Source organism: Ambystoma mexicanum, chromosome 12, assembly GCF_040938575.1.
Source record: "Ambystoma mexicanum isolate Mex_15411 chromosome 12, UKY_AmexF1_1, whole genome shotgun sequence".
NCBI classification, from domain to species: domain Eukaryota; kingdom Metazoa; phylum Chordata; class Amphibia; order Caudata; family Ambystomatidae; genus Ambystoma; species Ambystoma mexicanum.
The window spans coordinates 245,972,433-245,992,629 of NC_090936.1; the positions used below are offsets into that span (position 1 = coordinate 245,972,433).

The 20,197-nt window shown below is 46.4% G+C and overlaps 1 protein-coding gene across 1 annotated transcript in view; it reads left to right on the forward strand.

Annotated features, from left to right (window-relative positions):
• MGST1 (microsomal glutathione S-transferase 1) overlaps nucleotides 1-20,197 on the forward strand; it is a 62,863-nt gene that overhangs the window by 32,305 nt on the left and 10,361 nt on the right. The window contains exon 3 of the mRNA XM_069628382.1: nucleotides 7,365-7,459. Within this exon, the coding sequence (XP_069484483.1) occupies nucleotides 7,365-7,459 (95 nt within the window). The remainder of the gene's footprint in view (nucleotides 1-7,364; nucleotides 7,460-20,197) is intronic.

Genomic DNA, 20,197 nt, shown 5'->3' on the forward strand with positions numbered 1-20,197 from the left:
TGTGGTATAATTCCTGGGTTCATGTGTACACTTGGACGGTAGTGGACCACATTGAGTGCTTTGTTAGGACTGAACAAAGCGAGGCCTGAGGCCCATTGCCACCCAAGCCCACCGCTGAACACGAGGTTTAATACTATTCGCACCCGTCATGATTTGTGGTTCGCCAAAAGCATTAGGTATTCTGTCTAAAAAGATGGTCACTTTGATGGAAGAGTGTGTGCTGCGGGTTGCACGTGTACCAAAGGGAGTATTGGCCCATCACAAGTTGGCTATATGGATACACCCGAGGGGCTCGGAAGCGAGTCCCTTCTCGCTATCCAAGATGCATTCTAGAGGGAGAAGACCGCAGCATGTCACAATCTGGACGATGCATAGTTAGTCAGCGTGGGGAGAGGTGTGAATGCGGGCAGCATGTGGCACCGAGTTTAGGACAGGAGTATGTAGTGCGTGGGTGCAGCAATGCGCTGGATTGCAGGCTTATTTCCGAGGCATTCAGCCTTCTGTTTCAGGATGCTTATTGGCTGGGAATCGTGCACCAGGTGTTATTTGCAACATCACAGTAAAGTAGGAACAGCCTGTAGTAGTCATTCATATGGTAGAATGTATGTGCCAATAGGTTTGTCATGGGAAGTAAATCCGGGGTCTTGATGCTTCAGCACTGTGCATTCAGAGCAAGGTCGTGGCAGTGTTGGTGGTTAGAGGATGTGTTTGAGGGAATTGAGAAAATACATCCACTTAGCAGTAATCCTCTTGGTGTATGAAATAGTAGCATTGCTTCCCAACATGCACTGGAGGTCTAGACACAAAACACTTTGTTCTCATCGAATAAGCCCCCAAGAGATTGAAGTTATACAGTGCACCTCAAACAGACCCTTAAACACAGAGGAAGGGGGTCATCCAAGGACCACAAGATTAGAAAAGGGTCATTTCCCCAAGTAATACCTTTGAAGGTCTACGAGGCTACTATAACATAGCCGTTTTCGAGTTGTATTAAAGTAAAAAAAAAAAAAAACCTCTGGTTGAATAGTGCATAAAGTAAATTGACAAAGTGGCATCATAATCACTCCAAGCCCCAATGAGGGTTCAAGGCTTTTTTATTTCCGTTTGATGGGCCTAGTGCTGTCCCTTTCTCTTGTTATGACTCTCCTCAATAACCCAGAGATCTGTGAACCTGGTTAGTGCTACTGAACGTTGACCCCCTACTGTCTAAAAGCTGGCTAGTGCTAGACACGATGATATAAATGGCGGCCAGCTAGACTCCCTCACGGACTTCCTAACTGTTCCTGCTCTATCCAGTTGTCAGTGATAACATGGTAGTATGGGATGGGCCATACAAATATGCTGGTTGATTCAGGGTTCATCTAGCACGCTCAATCACATCTCCCATTCTTACTCTTTCCTCTTGTCCACTCCTCCTCACTCCTTCCACCACTCATCTATTCCTTCAATGTTTTCACTCCTCCTATGTCTAGGCTCCCTCCTTTGATGTTAATCCTCTTCACACTGGTACATTCGCTTAGAATCACTCAATACTCTACCTTGTTTCTACTCACTCGCACGCCATCATATACGCTCAAACTGCGGAACCAATTTTATTCCATAGCTAACACCTCAGCTGTCAACAAATCAGCTACACACTCTGCCTCTCCTTTCATCCTCCTTGGGGCCAGGAATTGGGACTCTCATAACTGCCATCGTCCTCCTGAGTGGTAGGACTGGCTTTGCATTTCTCCCTGGTGGGCCTCCACCCACCTGAGAGCGTTTCCCATCCCTTCTTGACACGGCCTAATTACTGGCGGCACGGTGGTAAAGCAAATGTGAATTTTGTTATATAACGAGCTTCTCTTATTCGGTAAGCATTTTAATTGTGAACGTTTTTGTACTGCAGCGGTTTTAACATGTGCATATAATGGGTGTGATGTGATAGTAAACACCATATACAAGTGAAAGCATATTCCGTGTTTTAGATTTTCACTTTTGTGCGACCTTGGATTCTGCCTGTCACGTTGAAGTGAAAGATTACACTCCCAGCGAAGGAGTGTCTTGTTGGGAGAAATCTTGTTGGGAAAATGCGTGACTGTTTCTTGAATGCAGTGATTGGGTTTTTCATGTTTGCATGTCTGCTTCTGAAGTTGCAATGATCTGAATGCAGTCAATAAAAGCAGCTACGGACTGCATTCTGATAACTTCCATGTGCTAACAAACCTAATCAGAAATAAAGGTTAGGTTTTGTGAGTTAACCCCCTGACTCCATACGTGGGTCATTTAAGAAGCCTCGCCTCTGTCGACTTCCAGGAGACTGCAATTAGAAGTAAATTCTGTGCATAGCACTGTCTTTTGACCCACATCTTACCTTATCTCAGTCGTACTTTGCACTTTGTTAGACATGCCCTTTTATGCTCTCCTCGGCCACGGCAATACTTTATTTAGCTCTGTGCAATCAGCCACACCCATATGACCAACATTGTCTGATTTTTATTTATTTAATTATTCCCCCCTAAGCCCCCTCGAAAGCACCTGCCTTCTCCAGCATGGGGTCGGGCATGGATTCACATGCTCATGAATATTCCCTGTCATCAGGCTGGGAATACTCGGTTACTTTCACTTACAAACTGTCTTTCTTTAAACCAATCACTGTCCTCTGGGTCATACTGCTCCCATCCAATGACAGTCCACTCCCTAAGCTCCTCCTCTGGCAGCCACCTTTAGAATTTTACCACACGCTTCAGTATTGGGAGCCCTCGAGTTTGCTCTGCAAGTTACTTCTATGTTTTTTTCGTGTTTGTCGAAGGAAACAGGTTCTATTTTTATTCCAAAAGAGACTGTGTGCTCCCTTCTCCATCTGCTGACATCAGGGATCTGTTGTCAGCTAATTTCGACGCCCTCAAGGGCAAAGATCGTCAAAGATTCCAGAAGGCCATCAGGCCTACTTCACACCCTCCGGCCATGAAGGAGGAGAAGGAGGGAAAGTCCCCCTTCAAGCCATGCACCAAGTGCAGGCTATGGAATGTGCTTGTTGAGGACCAGCACCTGCACTGCCTCTACTGCCTGCATCCAGACAACAAAGAATTGGAGTGTGAGATATGCCTCTGATTCTCCAAGAAAACATGAAGGATATGCACAGTAGACTGGCAGCGTGACTGAACGCCAAAGCCTCTGCCCTGTGCTGCGAGCAGGGTCATGCCTCACCCAGGAATGGCTGGTCCAAGGAGCAGCAGTCCTGCAGGTCGCCGGCACCAAGCAAGCCTGAACCGACCAGAATGTCGTACCCCACCCATGCACCCCGGTGGGAGGCCGGCTGACGAAGTCCGTCAGCGAGTGGAAAAAGATCACCACCGACAGATGGGTGCTGCACGCTCTCGCCCAAGGACATATTCTGGAGTTTCAGCCAGGTGTCTGCGGATCCCTCCTGTGGCTTGCCAGGGGCAGCACATCCCTTAGTTCCTGGAGGAGGTACGGACCATGCTGCAAAAAGGGGCGATAGAGCTAGTTCCCCAGCGACTCTGGGGATCTGGAGTCTATTCCAGATACTTTTTGGTTAGAAGGAAACAGGGGGTTTAAGGCCCATTCTCGAACTATGACATCTGAAAAAATAACTCAAGTCCCAAAAATTCAGGATGGTCATGTTGCAACACGTGCTTGGCCAAATGGAAAGAGGAGATTTCTTGATGTTGCTAGACCTGCAGGATGCCTACTTCCACGTCCCCATTCAAAAGAAACATGGGAAGTTTCTACGGTTTGTAGTGCAGGGACAGAACTATCAGTTCAAGGCCCTTCCTTTTGGATTGAAGTCCCCCCACCCCAGAGTGTTTTCGAAGTGCCTGGCATTGGTAGCGGCCCATCTACACCTGCAGGTCATACACGTATACCCATACCTGGATGACTCGCTGATTCATGGGCGCTCACAGGAGCTGGCCCAAGGGCACACGCGACAACCGTCCGGCTACCAACGAATCTGGGATTCTCTGTCAACTATCCAAAATCCTGCTTGAAGCCATCACAGAACATGCTGTTCTAGGTGCCAGGCTCAACATGTTGTCTTGCTTGGCATCTCCCTCGGGGGAGGGTAGCAGCCATTCTGGGAAAGGTGCAGCAGCTGTCACCGACTAGGATGGCCACGGTGCGAACCATCAAGCCGTTGCTGGGCATGATGTAGTCCTGCATCTACCTCGTCCGGCTCTGCAGTTTGGTGATGCTGCCCCTGCAGGAATTCCTTGATGCGCGCTGGATACAGGTGTCCAGAAGCTTCACAGACAAGTTCTCGCTCAACGAGTTCCGGCAATCGATAGTATGGTGGGGCGTTTGCTCCAACATTACCCAAGGCATGGGATTCCAGACCCCGCCATAACAGGAGACGGTCACCGCAGATGCCTCCCTAGAGGGATGGGGCGTGCACACCGGACGTCAGCACGCCAGAGGCCTGTGTTTGCCAGAGGAGAAGGATCTTCATATCAACATCCTGGAGCTATGTGCCGTGTTCTTGGCCTTCAAGTAATTCCTCCCATCCCTGAAAGGCAAGGTGGTAAGGAAATCCACAGCCAACACCACCACCACCATGTTTTACATCAGGAAACAAAGGGACACTAGATCCCCCAGCACTCTCCAAGGAGGGGCAGGACTTGTGGCATCGGGCCATTGGACAGGAGATGTTCCTCATCCCTCTTCACCTGACAGGAGTCAAGAACACCATTGCAGACTCCCTCAGCAGGGAACTGCGCTCCTGCCATGAGTGGGAGCTTTGTCAGGATCAGGTGGACCACGTGTTCACCGAGTGGGGCAGACCCCAGATAGATCTGTTTGTGATGGTGACAAACTCTGAGTGCAAGAAATTTGCCAGCAGGTTTTACCACTGAAGAGCCTGGGGGACGTGTTCTCCTTTCAGTGGGAAGGACTGTTCCTGTACACGTTGCGCCTGTTCCCTGTCCTGCTACAAGTCAACAACACACTCAGACGATGTCTGTGCAAGATGATACTTATAGCCCTGGCGTGGACGAGGCAGATTTGGTATCCAGACCTTCTCAAGCTGTCAGCGTTGCCCCCGGTCAAGCTGCTGGTAGTTCCAGATCTTCTCACCAGGGAAGAATGCGCAATCCTGCATCACGACTCAGGATCGCTGAACCTATGGGCTTGTCTCCTGCAGAACTAGTGTTTGGTGGATATGAGTTGTGTGCGGACTGCAGAGAGGTCCTTGCCAAGGCCAGGGCGTCATCGACTTTGAAGTGCTACAGTCACAAGTGACAGCGTTTTGCTGTGTGGAAATGGTCGCAAAAGATTACCCTGCTGAGGGTCACAGCCCCACAAATTCTTTCATACTTGCTCTCCTTGGCCAAGGCCGGCTTGGTACATGCTTCTATCAAGGTGCATCTGGCGGTTATCTCCCGCTGCACCAGGTCTCCAGGAAGATCTTCACTGTGGTCTCATTGACTAGTCAAGGAGTTCCTCAAAGGACTTTTTCAATCTTTCCCGCCGGTGAAGGCTGTTGTCCTGACGTGGGAACTCAACGTGGTTCTGACAATGTTCACGGTGACCCCGTTTAAGCATATGCATCAGGCTCCTCTCAAGTTCCTCTTGTGGAAAATGGCTTTCCTTGTGGCCATCACCTCTGCCTCTGCGCAGTCTGGCATATGGGAAGAAGTCAATGTAATGTACTGGAACATGGTAGAGACGGGCATGGCACTCTTTGTCTAGCTGGGCCAATGTGGAAACCGGCATAGCCATGTATTGTGGCAGTTAGCACTGTAATGTGCGCTACGTTAAGGCAATATAGAAGCTGCGGCCAATAACAGCATCTCTAACCTGAGGGCCAAGCCTGCTTAATGAGGATGTACATTCCACATCCCAGGGGGAACCCGTATCATTCATTATCTCTGCAATGCTGAGCAACGCCCTCTGCTGAGCAATGTGAGTCACGGTGGCCTATTTGAGCGGCACTTCTGACGCACTGAGCCACCCAGAGACTTTTGGGCAACGTCAGCAGCACATTAACCAGCCATGGCACATTTGAGAAGAAAGCACCACATACAGCTTTGGCACAATGCGGAGGACCCTTATGTATTTCAGTGACACTACTGCCAGGCTGCAACATTTTTAGCAGCTGGGATTATTTGAGAGCCTACTGGATAGATTTGCAGCCCTCTGGAATGTCTGGTGAAAAACCTATGTTTTGGAAGGGTTTATGGTCTTTCCATCTAAAACTTTCCAACGAAAGTGTTTCCATCGAAAACCGAACAATCTTTTTTTTTTTTTGGGGGGGAGGGGAGGTCCCACCATTTCCCCGTTTCTTTACCCTTAAAAACCCACCCCAACGAAAATTAACCCTTTACCCATCACATATATGCATTCGATGCATATATTTTCGATGGATAGGTTTTGATGGAAAAGGTTTTGTTAGAAACCCTTTCGATAGAAACACTAGATACCTCTTGGAGGTACCCTGGAAACGGTACTTCTAAAATATGAATTGTCTGCATCATTGCACATAATTTCAGTCATTTGAATGACCTGATCTTCGCTTGCACACATGGAGTAATGGGATAAAACTGTCAAAGCAGCAAGGACATGCACACTTTTAGATAGCCACTGGGTCCCCTTCAGCAGAATATTGCTTCTATCGGGCACGGGCACATCACTTTCGAAGGTTTCATGGTACTATCTAGTTTGGTGGGGGTTTCCCAGCCTCTTGACTCGCTCCGAATTCTATGTAAACCGTTGTTCACTTGTTTTATTGAAGTGAATTGCTTAGTTGTAACTCACTTTGATGCAGTTTCTTCTTGGGGAAGTAATTACTGTATGCATGTTTGGGGGCAAGGGGTATATGGGTGGGGTGGTAATAGTATTTTCATTTTATTTTTCTTTAATTGTTTAAGTGCCGACCTAGCTCGAGAGCAGCGTAGGGTGTGGGTAGCCAGCATTTGGGCGTACATCCTTTAACAGCAGCGCAGTACTGTGTGTTAATGGAGGGGATGGATGGTACCCATTCTAAATTTAAAAAACAAAAAATGTGAAGTCGCTGTGGCAAAGTGAATAGCAACGAAGTAATTCACTTCCATAAAACAACTTAGAACCATTTGAAAGCCAACGTCTTTTTTTTATAGATGATATAAAATGAAAACTGCTGTCAAATTAGTGCCAATCATTTTCACCCCACCTCCATTTTAGAAGTAATTAAACAACAGTGTAAACCGAACAACCTGTCAATCATAATAGACAGCTCAAAAACGGCATAACTAACTTCATTTTGTTAGACTGCAAAGGACTCTGTGGGAATCCACACGTGGGAAACACTGCATGCCCAGCAAATCGTATTTGAATTGTTCAGATGATTGTAAACACACCGCTAATGATGTCCTTTGATGCTTCAATAGGCCTTTGCCAACCCTGAAGACGCTGGTGTACACGGCAAGGGGGAGCAGGCTAAGAAATATGTGCGAACTGACCAAGATGTTGAACGAGTACGCAGGTAATTTCTTTATTTTGTTTCTCATACTTACAATTATTTATTTATTTAAATTTTTATATAGCGTCACTCGACCATAGGTCTCAAAGGAGCACATAAAACCACAGACTAACAACGAGAATCAAGAACAGAAGGGGAGAAGCAGGGGGTCAATTACAGTGCAAGGTTGAAAAGGTGGGATGTTTCTTCCTGACAAAGAAAGGATGGAGTAGTGCCCCTCCATTCCTGCCCCATGACTCCATTCAATACCGTCCCTTGTGATGCAGCTGAGCCTGCCCTATCGCTGATGTCCCAGTCACTGGACGGAGCAAGGGCCGTACTCCTGTTACTTGCCCATCACCCCAACTATCATTCCCAATGTTCTCTTTTGTATTGTTTCTTGTGTGCATGGACAACGTTTATAATTGGTATTAAGTTAAATGTTAAATGTTAAAGGTATTTGTACCGCGCACCATCACCAACGGAATTGGTCCCCAGGCGCTCTGGCGGATCTGTAAATGATAAGGTGGGGTGGGGTGGGTTAGTAAGGTGAAGAGGGAGTAGGATAGTGAGAGGAGTGGTGTTCTGTTGGCAGCTTCAACTCGGTATACACCAGGTGCTGAGCTTTGGTGCTGGTATCGGGTCTGTGATAGCCGCGTGTGCTGTTGGTCTGGTTTATGTGTTGTTGCAGTGTTGTGAAGTGAGTGCGGCTTGTTGTGCGAGAGATGGTTGTGTGAGTTTGAGTGAGATAAGTATGCAGAGTTTGAGCTTATATTGGTTAGTGGGTTACCTGACCTTTGGCATGCAAGCATTGCCGTTCTGTCCCAGTGGGGCACCAGCTGGTCCCCACAGCTCTATCCGGATGCGGCGCAGGCCAATGTCCAGAATTCTTTCTGGGTGTGGGCAAGCCAACAATTCACAGTCCCGTCCAGATGCGGCGTAAACTAGCGTTCTGAAATCTGTCCAGGTCTGGGCATGCTATCAATTGCAACCCCATCCAGATGCTGCGCTGGCTGGTGTTTGCAATTCCAAGTGTGGCACACGCCAACACTCAAGTTTCATCCAGGCGCGGGCTTGCTATCCTTCAATTGATCCCATGTATATATGTGACGCAGGCTAATGTCCACAATTTCAGGTGTGGCCTGGGCTAGTCTTCAGCTTTCACCTAGGTGCGGGCATACCAGCGCTCATGGTCCTGAGATAGATGAGATGCAGGCTGACATTCTCCGTTCTGTCCAAATGTAGACATGCTAATATTCACCTCTCCATCTAGGGCGGGCATGCTAGCATTCAAAGTTTCCTCTGGATGAGACGCAGGCCAATGTCCACAACTCCTTCCAAGTGTGTCCATGCTAATATTCTCAATTCTATCTAGATGTGTCTGCCGGTCTGGATATGGTGCGTCCGGTACGTGCGAGTGGACGAGTCACTTGAGGACTTTCGCCTGTGTCTAAGTATGTGTTCCGTCTCTGGAGGCTTCCTTTGTGGCTATTTCCATGATGTCTTATGCTCTGTCGGGTGTTTAGTTCTTTGGTCTGAGTGTTTGTCCAGATTGAGAGTGGCCGGGATTCGGGTTATTTCCATCGTTGTTTTAATGTCTGGATATTCTGCTGTGTCTCTGTTGTGGTTACCCTGTGAAGAGCCATGATTTGAGGTGTTTCCTGAATGCTAGGTGGTTTGTTGTGTTCCGTATATTCTTAGGTAGGTCATTCCAGGTTTTGGGTGCCTGGTGGGAGAAAGAGGATCCACCGAGTTTTTTTCTGTTGTAGGGTTTTGGTTCCAGGCGTATGTCAGTGCTTGATCTTAGTGTTCTTGTCGGTTGATGTAGTCGTAGTTTGTCGCTTAGGAATTCTGCGCCTTGTTTGTGTATTGCTCTGTGCGTGATGCACATGGACTTGAACTTTATTTGTTGTTTTAGTGGTAGCCAGTGTAGTATTTTTAGCGCGGGTGTGATGTGTTCTCTTCGGGGTAGCTTGAGGAGGAGTCTGGCTGCTGCATTTTGTATGCGTTGCAGGTTTTTTAGAAGTCGTTCGGGCAAGCCCAGGTATAGGCTGTTGGCATAGTCTATTCTGGACATGATCAGAGCGATGATAGTAAGTGTTTTGTTGGCGAACGAAAGGATCATTTTAGCTGCTCGCTGGAAGTAGAAACATTTCTTGATTACCGAGTTTCCTTGTGGCTCTAGAGTGACATTGTTATCCATCAGGACCCCTAGATTTTTTACAGTTGATGATGATTCTGGTGTGGTGCCGAGCTCTCTTGTCCAGGGGATGCGGTTTATGTCTCCTCCCTTTTTTGAAACAATCATTATCTCTGTTTTGCCTGGGTTGATTTTGAGATGGTTGAGGTTCATCCAGTTGAATATGTCACGAAGGCAGTTCGCTAGTGTGGTGTTTTCTTCTCTGGTATCTTGTATGTTGAAGATTATTTGAGTATCGTCGGCGTAGTTGTAGCATGTGAGGCCGTGTTTTTTGATGAGTTTGATTAGTAGGTACATGTAGGTGTTGAATAGCAGCGGGGAGAAGGATGAACCTTGGGGTTCTCCGCACGTGGATTCTCTTGGTTTGGATTTAAAAGGTTTCACCATACTGTTTCTGTTCTGTTTGTTAGGAAGGATTTGATCCATAGTGGGGCAGTGTCTGTTATCCCTAGTCCTTCTAATCTCTTTATAAGGATGGTGTGGTTGACAGTGTCGAAAGCTGCAGACAGATCAGAAGAATCTGGGCGGTACTGTTGTCTGAGTCTGCATTTGTTTTTAGGTAGTCCCATATAGAGAGGAGAGCTGATTCTGTTCCTCTCTTGGGTCTGAAACCAACTTGTGCCTGGTTTAGTAGGCAATGCTCTTCTATGAATTCTTGGGTTGTTTGGTAGACAAAGTTTCTAACAGTTTGGCTAAGTAAGGTATGTTGGAGATGGGTCTATATTTAGATATGTCCACTACATTTCATGTTGTGTCTTTGAGTAGTGGCTTGATGTAGGCTGATTTGAAGGCCTGTGGTACTTTACCTGTTGAGATTGAGAGGTTGAGGAGGTTCCTGTGGTATTCCATGGGGGTTGCTTGTTTGAGAATTGTTTTGTATATGTCCGGGGGCAGCGGTTTTCAGGAGAGCCTGATTTGTTGCTTTGGTTTACCAGTTTGACGAAAGCCTTAACTGATATTTCTGGGAAGTTTCGTAGCTTGTTTGCGTGTTCCTCGTCGGTGTCAGTGGGGTTTGCGCTGTGATCGCTTAGTCTGTTTTGAATGGTGTGTTGGATGGAGGTTATTTTGTTTTTGAAGTGGTCTCCAAGGTCCTCGCAGAGTTTCATCGATGGAATTGGCATGTTGTTGCAGCCTGGTGGGTTTTTTATTTCGTTTATGATTTTGAATAGTTCTTTCTGGGCGTTTGGTGCTCTGAAGATTCGGTTGTCGTAATGTTTCCTCTTCGCTTTTTGTATTTCCTTTTTATATGAGCGGATCTGTTGTAAGAATTTCAATTTGTTTGTGGAGGTGTTGTTGGTCCTCCATTCAGATTCTAGTTTTCGTTTTTTTCTTTTCATGGCATTGAGTAGTGGGGTGAACCACTTCGCTGTGGTTTTCTTGCGTGATGGGGTGAAGGGCTTTTCTTTGGAGATGACGTCTAGGGTTGTTGCGATCCAGGTATGAAGTAGGGCCACTTTTTTGTCTAGATCTGCTTCTTCCATGGTTGATGCTTGTGGTTTGCTGAGTTCTAGGAGTTCGGTTAGGTTGGAGTTTTTTATGGTTCTCCAATTTCTTTTCATCATGATGGGTCGTTTTTCTTGTTGCTTTTTTGTTGGGGCAGTCATTGTGATTATGAATGGGATGATGAAGTGGTCGCTCCAGAGTATTTGAATTTGGGGTGCCGTGGTGATGAGATCCTTGTTGGCGAAGATTGCGTCAAGTGTGTGCCCTGCTGAGTGGGTTGCTCCTTTGACTAGTTGTTGTAGGTTCATGGCTGCTAGTTGGGCAGTTAGGGATTTTTGTGTGGTTGTGGTTTCTTCGTCGAACCAGATGTTGAAATCTCCGAGGATGATCAGATGATTGTACTTGATGGCTAGGGTAGTGATTGCTTCCGTGAAAGTGTCTATGAAAGTCGTGTCGTAGTTTGGTGGTCTGTATATCAGTATGAATTTCAGTTTAGTTTTGGGGTTTACTGAGAGTCGTAGTATTAGGGATTCGCATTTCTCGATGTTTAGAGGATCTTCCATTTTGATGGCCAGTTGTTCCTTGTGGATGATCGCTAGTCCCCCCCCTCTTTTGGATTTACTGTTTGTTTGGATGCATTTGAAGTCTTCAGGCAGGCAGTTGTTGAGGGTGATCTTGTAGTTGTCGTCTAGCCATATTTCGGTTATAAATAGGATGTCTATGCCTCCTTCTGAAAGGAGGTTGTATATTTCAGTTGAGTGTTTGGACATTGACCTTGCATTTATTAGGTTGCAGTGGATTTTCTGGGTGAGATTTTGTTTGGAGGTTATTTGTTGTTCCAGTTTGTGGTTGTCTGTTTGTGGTGTTTCCGCGTTGGTGTCGGTAGGATGAAGAACGGCGACGGCAGCTTCTTCATTAAAGCGGTCCAGTAGGTTGGTAACAGGGCTGATTATTCTTGGTGTTTCTGCTGTGATGCTGTTCGGGTGAAGACCAGCGGTGGTTTCTTCATTGAGTCCGATTCTTGGGTGGGAGGTAGCATTGCTGGTTGTCGGTGCTTCACCGTATTGTGCAGGATATAGTGGAAAACAACGTTTTCCCTCTGTTCTTGTGATGTAAGGTGTGATGGGGTCAGAACCCTCCCACTCTCTTGTTGAGTGCTCCCATAGTTTTTCCACATGTTTCAGGAAGTTCTTTGCATGTTTCGTGGTTTCCGGGTTGGGTTGTTGGTGTACCATGGTTGTTGCGAGGTAAGGTGTGAGGTATAAGGATTTTTCTCTTGTAGATTTTGATCCGGTTATGGCTGTGTTGGGCGTGTTTCCTTCCAGTGGGGTTGCTTCTTGTGGGTTCTGGCGGTGTTGTGTGTTCGCGCCCCTTGTTGCACGGTCTTTTTCTCTTTCTCAGCGTCCTTTTCTCGGTCGGGCCATTTTCCAGTTTAAATGCAGGCGTAGTAAGGTAGTTGGTCCCCTATGCTATGTTGTGTAGTCACAGCGCCCTCGGTTTTTCCTTCTCTGGATGCACTGGGGTGTTCTCTGGCTCAGTGTTGCTTTCCTGTCGGTGGGTAGGGTGTGTTTCCTAAGGGTGCGCTGTCGGGGGGGGGGGGTAGGGTGTTAACGGTCTGCTGGAATGGGACTTAAATGAGTTAAGTTGTGGTGGGTTTCCGGGATTGATAGAGTACTAAGCTATGCGCAGTTAGATTATTTGAGAGACTTGTATAGTGGGAGGGGGGTCCTATTAGTGCAATTTAGATGTCACACAGTGCAGTTTGGAGGCAGAACCCCTGCTAGGTTTGAAAACCTGTTTAGTGTGAAAGAGGCCCATCAGTGCAATCTAGACACCATAGAATGCAGTCGGGGGCAGAGCCCCAGCTAAACTTGAGAGGCCTGTATAGTGGGAGAGGGGCCCATCAAAGCAGTCTGGACATCACAAAATGCAGTTTGGGGACAGAACCCCAACTACCATTGAGAGACCTGTATAGTGGGAGAGGGGCCAATTAGTGCAATCTAGGATCTCATACAATGCAATTTGGGGACAGAACCCCAGCTAAATTTGAGCGACCTGTATAGTGGGAGAGAGGCCTGTCAATGCAAGTTAGAAGAGCATACAATGCAATTTGGGGACAGAACCCCAGCTAGATTTGAGAGACCTGTATAGTGGGAGAGAGGCCTATCGATGCAAGCTAGAACAACATACAATGGAATTTGGGGACAGAACCCCAGCTAAATTTGAGAGACCTGAATAGTGGGAGAGAGGCCTATCAAAGCAGTCTAGAACATCGATGCAATTTGGGGACAGAATCTCAGCTACATCTGAGTGACCTGTGTAGAGGGAGAGAGGCCTATCAATGGAATCTAAACGTCATACCATGCAATCATCTCCTTTACTTGTGGTTCAGTAAGCGGCTTGGAGTCTGGGGCAGAGTAGTTGCTCTGCTCCTGACAGAGATGATAATAGGTTATTAGGAGCACTTGTAGCTTCAACTGTGTACAGAGATCATATTAGGCTATTTGGTACTATTAGGTAGAATAGTGGATTCTAATGCCTTTATGCAGGAGGGTATTAGGCATGATTCTAAAGTCACTTCGCACATTAGGGTTATTAGGGAGATTGGTCAGTTCAGCTAGGCACGCACGGAATTAGATTATTCGGTTATTGGGCACACTTCTAAATTCATAGAGAGGTTATTGGGCACCCTTCTAAATTCACTGAGAGGTTATTGGGTACATTTCTAAATCAGGCTTTCCACAGGGAGGCTATTGGGAACACTTCTAAAATTCACAGGGAGGCAATTGGGCACACTTCTAAGATTCGCAGAGAGGTTATTGGGCACACTTCTAAAATCAACTTTTCACAGAGGGGCTGTTGGGCACACTTCTAAAATCAACTTGTCACAGAGAGGCTATTGGGCAAGCTTCTAAAATCAACTTTTCACAGAGGGGCTATTGGGCACACTTCTAGAATCAACTTTTCACAGAGGGGCTATTGGGCACACTTCTAAAATCAACTTTTCACAGAGAGGCTATTGGCAAAGCTTCTAAAATCAGCTTTTCACAGAGGGGCTATTGGGCACACTTCTAGAATCAACTTTTCACAGAGGGGCTATTGGGCACACTTCTAGAATCAACTTTTCACAGAGGGGCTATTGGGCACACTTCTAAAATCAACTTTTCACAGAAGGACTATTGGGCAAGCTTCTAAAATCAACTTTTCACAGAGGGGCTATCGGGCAAGCTTCTAAAATCAACTTTTCACAGAGGGGCTATTGGGCACACTTCTAAAATCAACTTTTCACAGAGGGGCTATTGGGCAAGCTTCTAAAATCAACTTTTCACAGAGGGGCTATTGGGCACACTTCTAAGATTTGCAGAGGGGCTATTGGGCACACTTCTAAAATCAACTTTTCACAGAGGGGCTATTGGGCACACTTCTAGAATCAACTTTTCACAGAGTGGCTATTGGGCAAGCTTCTAAAATCAACTTTTCACAGAGGGGCTATTGGGCACATTTCTAAAATCAACTTTTCACATGTATCGGATAGAGTTATCAAATGCAAATATACTACAGATATAATGAATGTACACTGGTGATGCTTTGTTATGTGAGTGGTAGGGTAGTATGGCGTGAAGTAATTGCTTCAGTCCCCGCCCTTGCCACACTTACTTATTGTTGTCTTCTTGCTTCTCCTGCGGATACCTGCAGATACGATCTGGAGCCGTTTCTGTAGGAACCGTCCTTTGCCTCGGGTCCTTAGCCACAGGGGCTGCACGGGCAGGGGGGCTGCCCTGGGAGGATTGGTAATGGGGGGGAATCTTCTCGAATGGGCCAATCAGGGGCGGTGGGTGGGTCGGGGAGGCGGGAAGGAGAAGCAGCAACCAGGAAGAGGGTACGGCAATGCAAGGGCGGACAACGGGGGCTGGGGGCTTGATGTTTACAAAATTACAGTGTGGTGGGCCTAGGTGGGTTCAAATATGCTGTCCACTCAAATCCTCTGCTACGGCACAAAGAAGCTAGCGCGAGGCAGCGCGGGCTGTAAGGCCTGCAGGCAACACGGAGAATGGGCCAATCAGGGGCGGTCGGCGGGTCGGGGAGGTGGGAAGGGGAAGCAGCAACCAGGAAGAAGGTACGGCAATGCAAGGGCGGACAACGGGGGCTGGGGGCTTGATGTTTACAAAATTACAGTGTGGTGGGCCTAGGTGGGTTCAAATATGCTGTCCACTCACCTCCTCTGCTACTGCACAAAGAAGCGAGCGCGAGGCAGCGCGGGCTGTAAGGTCTGCAGGCAACACGGAGAATGGGCCAATCAGGGGCGGTGGGCGGGTCGGGGAGGCGGGAAGGGGAAGCAGCAACCAGGAAGAGGATACGGCAATGCAAGGGTGGACAACGGGGGCTGGAGGCTTGATGTTTACAAAATTACAGTGTGGTGGGCCTAGGCGGGTTCAAATATGCTCTCCACTCACCTCCTCTGCTACAGCACAAAGAAGCGAGCGCGAGGCAGCGCGGGCTGTAAGGCCTGCAGACAACACAGAGAATGGGCCAATCAGGGGCGGTGGCCGGGTTGGGGAGGCGGGAAGGGGAAGCAGCAACCAGGAAGAGGGTACGGCAATGCAAGGGCGGACAACAGGGGTTGGGGGCTTGATGTTTACAAAATTACAGTGTGGTGGGCCTAGGTGGGTTCAAATATGCTGTCCACTCACCTCCTCTGCTACGGCACAAAGAAGCGAGCGCGAGGCAGTGCAGGCTGTAAGGCCTGCAGGCAACACAGAGAATGGGCCAATCAGGGGCGGTGGGCGGGTCGGGGAGGCGGGAAGGGGAAGCAGCAACCAGGAAGAGGGTACAGCAATGCAAGGGCAGACAACGGGGGCTGGGGGCTTGATGTTTACAAAATTACAGTGTGGTGGGCCTAGGTGAGTTCAAATATGCTGTCCACTCACCTCCTCTGCTACGGCACAAAGACCTAAGCTTATCTTAAGTTCATATGATAAGGTTAACCTTTATTTTACGAGAGAGCCCCAATTTTCCAGCCTCTAGGATAACTGTACACATCCTTCCTTACTTTTGTTTGGTTTTGCTGCATTTTGAAGCAAGGTGCGCACACAGAGAGCACCGAACTAGCACTGAAAGCAGGTTCCCTTCTCTTGCTTCTTGATGATCTGTTATGTTATATAATATTTATACTACGCCCATCACCACCATAGTGATCGAAATGGCACCTGACCTTGCTCGAGAGGTGGCATATTGTGACCCTGCCTGGTTGTCTCCAGACCTTCGTCTGTGGGGAAGAAGGAAGTCTGTGCGGGAAGGAGGAGATACAGAAAGGGGTTAGATAAAAGATGAGACCAATTTAGTGAGCGTTCCAAGCACTTCAGGATCTAGACATCCATTTTAGCAGTTTTTAGCATGCACTTAGCATAGAAATGTCTCTGGTGTGCTGCTATTAGATATCCTATAGCTAGAGGGGTAATTAACCATGCTACAGCGCTTGGGTTCCCTGGATCTTACATCAGGAAAGTGCTTACACATTAGTTGAAATTCTTCAGAGACATGGAGCTGGTTAGAGTTGCTTCTTGTGGCCTTGGTAATGCCAGCACCTACCGCTCTACTTATGTATGGGCTGATAATGGTTAGAACAAAATACAGGTGAGCCCAGGCTACCCCTCCCTTTGACACAATATAGTACAGGTAGTAACCAAAAGTGGGGCAGAAGTGAGGATCACTCTGTCATTAAAAAACAGCAATAGTATGAATCTGATAAAACAAAATATATTGATAATTCAAGAGAACACGAAATTAAAATAACACATGGATCAGAAACTGACAGCATTTCTAGTACGTTCACGTCTATTAAACACAGTATGGCACATTTCAGTGCAACGTGGTGAGTTTAGTAGTTAAGGTGACTTTGCGTGTTGTGTTTAATAGTAGCACAATTCAAGAGTCAACACTTTCCGTGTTTACAGCACAGTGATATCTGAACATGGTTTCAGTTAGAATGTATATAGTATCCTCTGTGCTTTCCTCCGGACCGTATTGCTGAAAGCAGTGTGATCTCGATATGGACTACCTGTAAGGATCGAAGGGGTTGTATCTTCCATTGATTCTGTGTGTCTTGGACTGATTTCAGTATGCGACGGTCTTCAATGCAGTGCTTTGTCTTGCTGGTGAATGCTGATTGTGTGGTAAACCGGGCCTGATGACCGCGTCTGCCGTGGCTATGTAGAAGCGCTTCCGGCTACGCTTTCAGTGGCGTAGTTAAGGGAGCCTTCTGGGTTGCCTGTGTAAGAGGACCGGCTCAGTTGATCCTGGTCAGAGGCGCACTGTCCCTACTTCGCGCATGCTGATAATGGACAAGTAAAGTGGTCCTAGCTCCTGGGTTGCTGAGAAAACATAAGCCTTCAGGTAGTAAGCCCAAAGAGGGGTGTACCAGTTCACTGAAATCAGAAAAAGCAAAGTAGTGTTCCTAGAAAGGGCCTGGAGGAAAGATTGACCATCGGGCTGAAGGTGTGAACAAACGCCCACTGCACATCTATAACAAATAAAAATAATGAACATCCAGGCTGAACGGAGTCCCTTCTTATATCACCTTTTTTCAACCCCAAATATAGCGCAAGAACATGTCAAAGTATTGCCAGAGCCACGCTCCACAGTAGAACCTAGGAAGTCCATCATCCCCTCGCAAACCTTTTGTGAGGAGATGACCCATTTTGTTTGGGCAAAATTGCAAAAATCCAAGAGGATCTAAAAGGGTCAGCCTCTGGGAGTTTTCCTGGCTCCTTGATAGGATCTGGGCAGGTGGGGGTGGTCCCAACTGCTCTGTTCTCTTCATTTGGCCCTGTTTCCCTCTCTGATCTGTAAGGGGTCATGTAGGATCGCTGCCCATCCCCTCTTTAGATCTTTTCCTCCTGTCTAACTATTGGCCTGTCTTCATGCATCCTTATGTGTAAGCAAGTTATTTGAAGCGTTGGCTGCACATCAATTGCAATCCTTTGTGAAAGTGCAGAATCGCGTACACCAAGCCGGTTTCAGACCTGGCAACTGTATAGGAAATGGTAGTGGTTGCAGCAACAAATGATTTGAAGTGGCTGGTTTAAGCTAGCCCTGTCTATTTTATTTTGCATTTTTAAAGCGCTCACACATCCCACAGGCATCAAGGCGCTGTTACAGGAATTGTTTGTTTTTTAGTCGCGTAATTGTTTTTTTTTTCTTAGTTGTGTATTTATAACGTGCTTAAACACCCAGAGGTTTCTAAGCGTGGACCCGGGGACCGAACCTGTGTTGCTTCCTGTCATCCTGCTCCCAAGGCATGCACGTTGCCACTGAGCTATCCTCCCGGGACATGACTCACATAGATCCACGTAGATCCCTCCCCCTGTGCCAACAATGAGCCAAGAACCAAGCGGAGGCACCGGGAGAATATATATTTATTTACATTCTAGGTTCAATCAATATTTGCACTAAATGCTTACACACGCCACCTTCTCTTTGGCAGAAAACAACGCTTCAATACAAAACTCACTTTTTGGGAACGTTACTGTTGAATTTCACTTTTGACCATGGAACACAGGCTAAATAACAGTGTCACCCTCTTGTCCCACAAACCCCTTTTTAGATCAAAATTAAATAATACTGTGGCACATTACTAGATCATGTGTATTAGCATTTATTGATAATGGCTAGATTTAAAACAACTGCAACATTTTCTATGTTAAAAAGCTATTTCAGACATGCAGTGCTTTGTATTTTCAATTTCCCTGCTCTCTTACAAATGCTACCAGTTCTATGTTGTGTTATTTATTCTTATTTTTTTAATTTTTTTTTATTAATCGTAATATTTTGGATTAGGTATCTTATATTGCGATTGATACGAAATGTGTCTTGTATTATCAGAAATGTTTCAATTTTTATCCATGATTTGGACTTTGGTTTTGCTTCTGTACCTATGAAACACTGAGTGTTATGTTTGATACTCTGTTTGAACTTTTGGTAATGTATATTTTGTTTATTGAAAATCTTGAAAATAAATAAATAATAATAAAAAAAAACCAAACAAATGCTAGCAGTTTTAAAATCACACAGACATTTGAGAATACGTTGGATTGGTAGTACCCTCCTTCCTTCCTCATCCCAAAGCAATGCAACATCATCCTTCTATCAGGGTCACTTACTCACTGTCAGGAGAGAAGGTGCATTTTTCAATTAGAAATCACACTTGATTTCATACCGAGCAACAACAACCCAGGCTTCAGTTATATCCAGCATCCCTCTGTTGAAAGACCAGGTCTGGGGAGTGATGACAGTTAAGAATTTCGTTTTTGGACAAGTACACCCCTTTACTTAAGGGAAATCTGGGGTTGACACGAAAAATAGGTGTACCCAATTACTTTAAATGACTTGTACTTGAATTACCGCTAGTAAAGAGGGTGGCGTTTTCGAACTCCCCCTACGTCAATCTATATGTGAGATGCAAGTTATTATTATTCTGTAAAATATGCTAAGGGTCTACTCTGGTTACCCGAACCCTCTATAAAGGGAAACCTATTAATGGTATTATTATTTATAAAGCACTTAGACACAAAACAAGTGTTTCAAAGCGCTCCAAGACGGGGGTGGGGGGCAGGAACATGGGATACAATCATTCAAATGGCCTTGGAGAATTCCGAATGATATACAATAATAATAAGCATACTAGGCCTGTCAACATTTCTCCTAGTTCTGTTAAGGATTTCAATCAAGCGACCTGCACACCATGGTCTCGGCCTAGTATGTAGCACCTAACTGAGGTGCTTTTATCCTTCTTTATGTGGATTCAATTTTGGGATTCTACAGCACTCATGTCACACCCCCTTTTCAAATACCCCAGGTCACAATGGACCATGAACCAGGCTGGTTGGTCAAATGCAATATTTATTTATTTATTTGAAATTCAAAAGAAATCACACACTTTTAATATAGGGCAGCAATCACCAATGGAGTTATAGTAACAATGAGAATATGATCAATGCACTGGGTTTGACTTTTTAGTGGAGTACATACACAGCACAACAGAATAGGAGCACTTTTGATTTAGGACAGATAGCACTCAAGGTGTGATTTCCCCCTGCAAAGTTCCCTCAACCCACAAATAA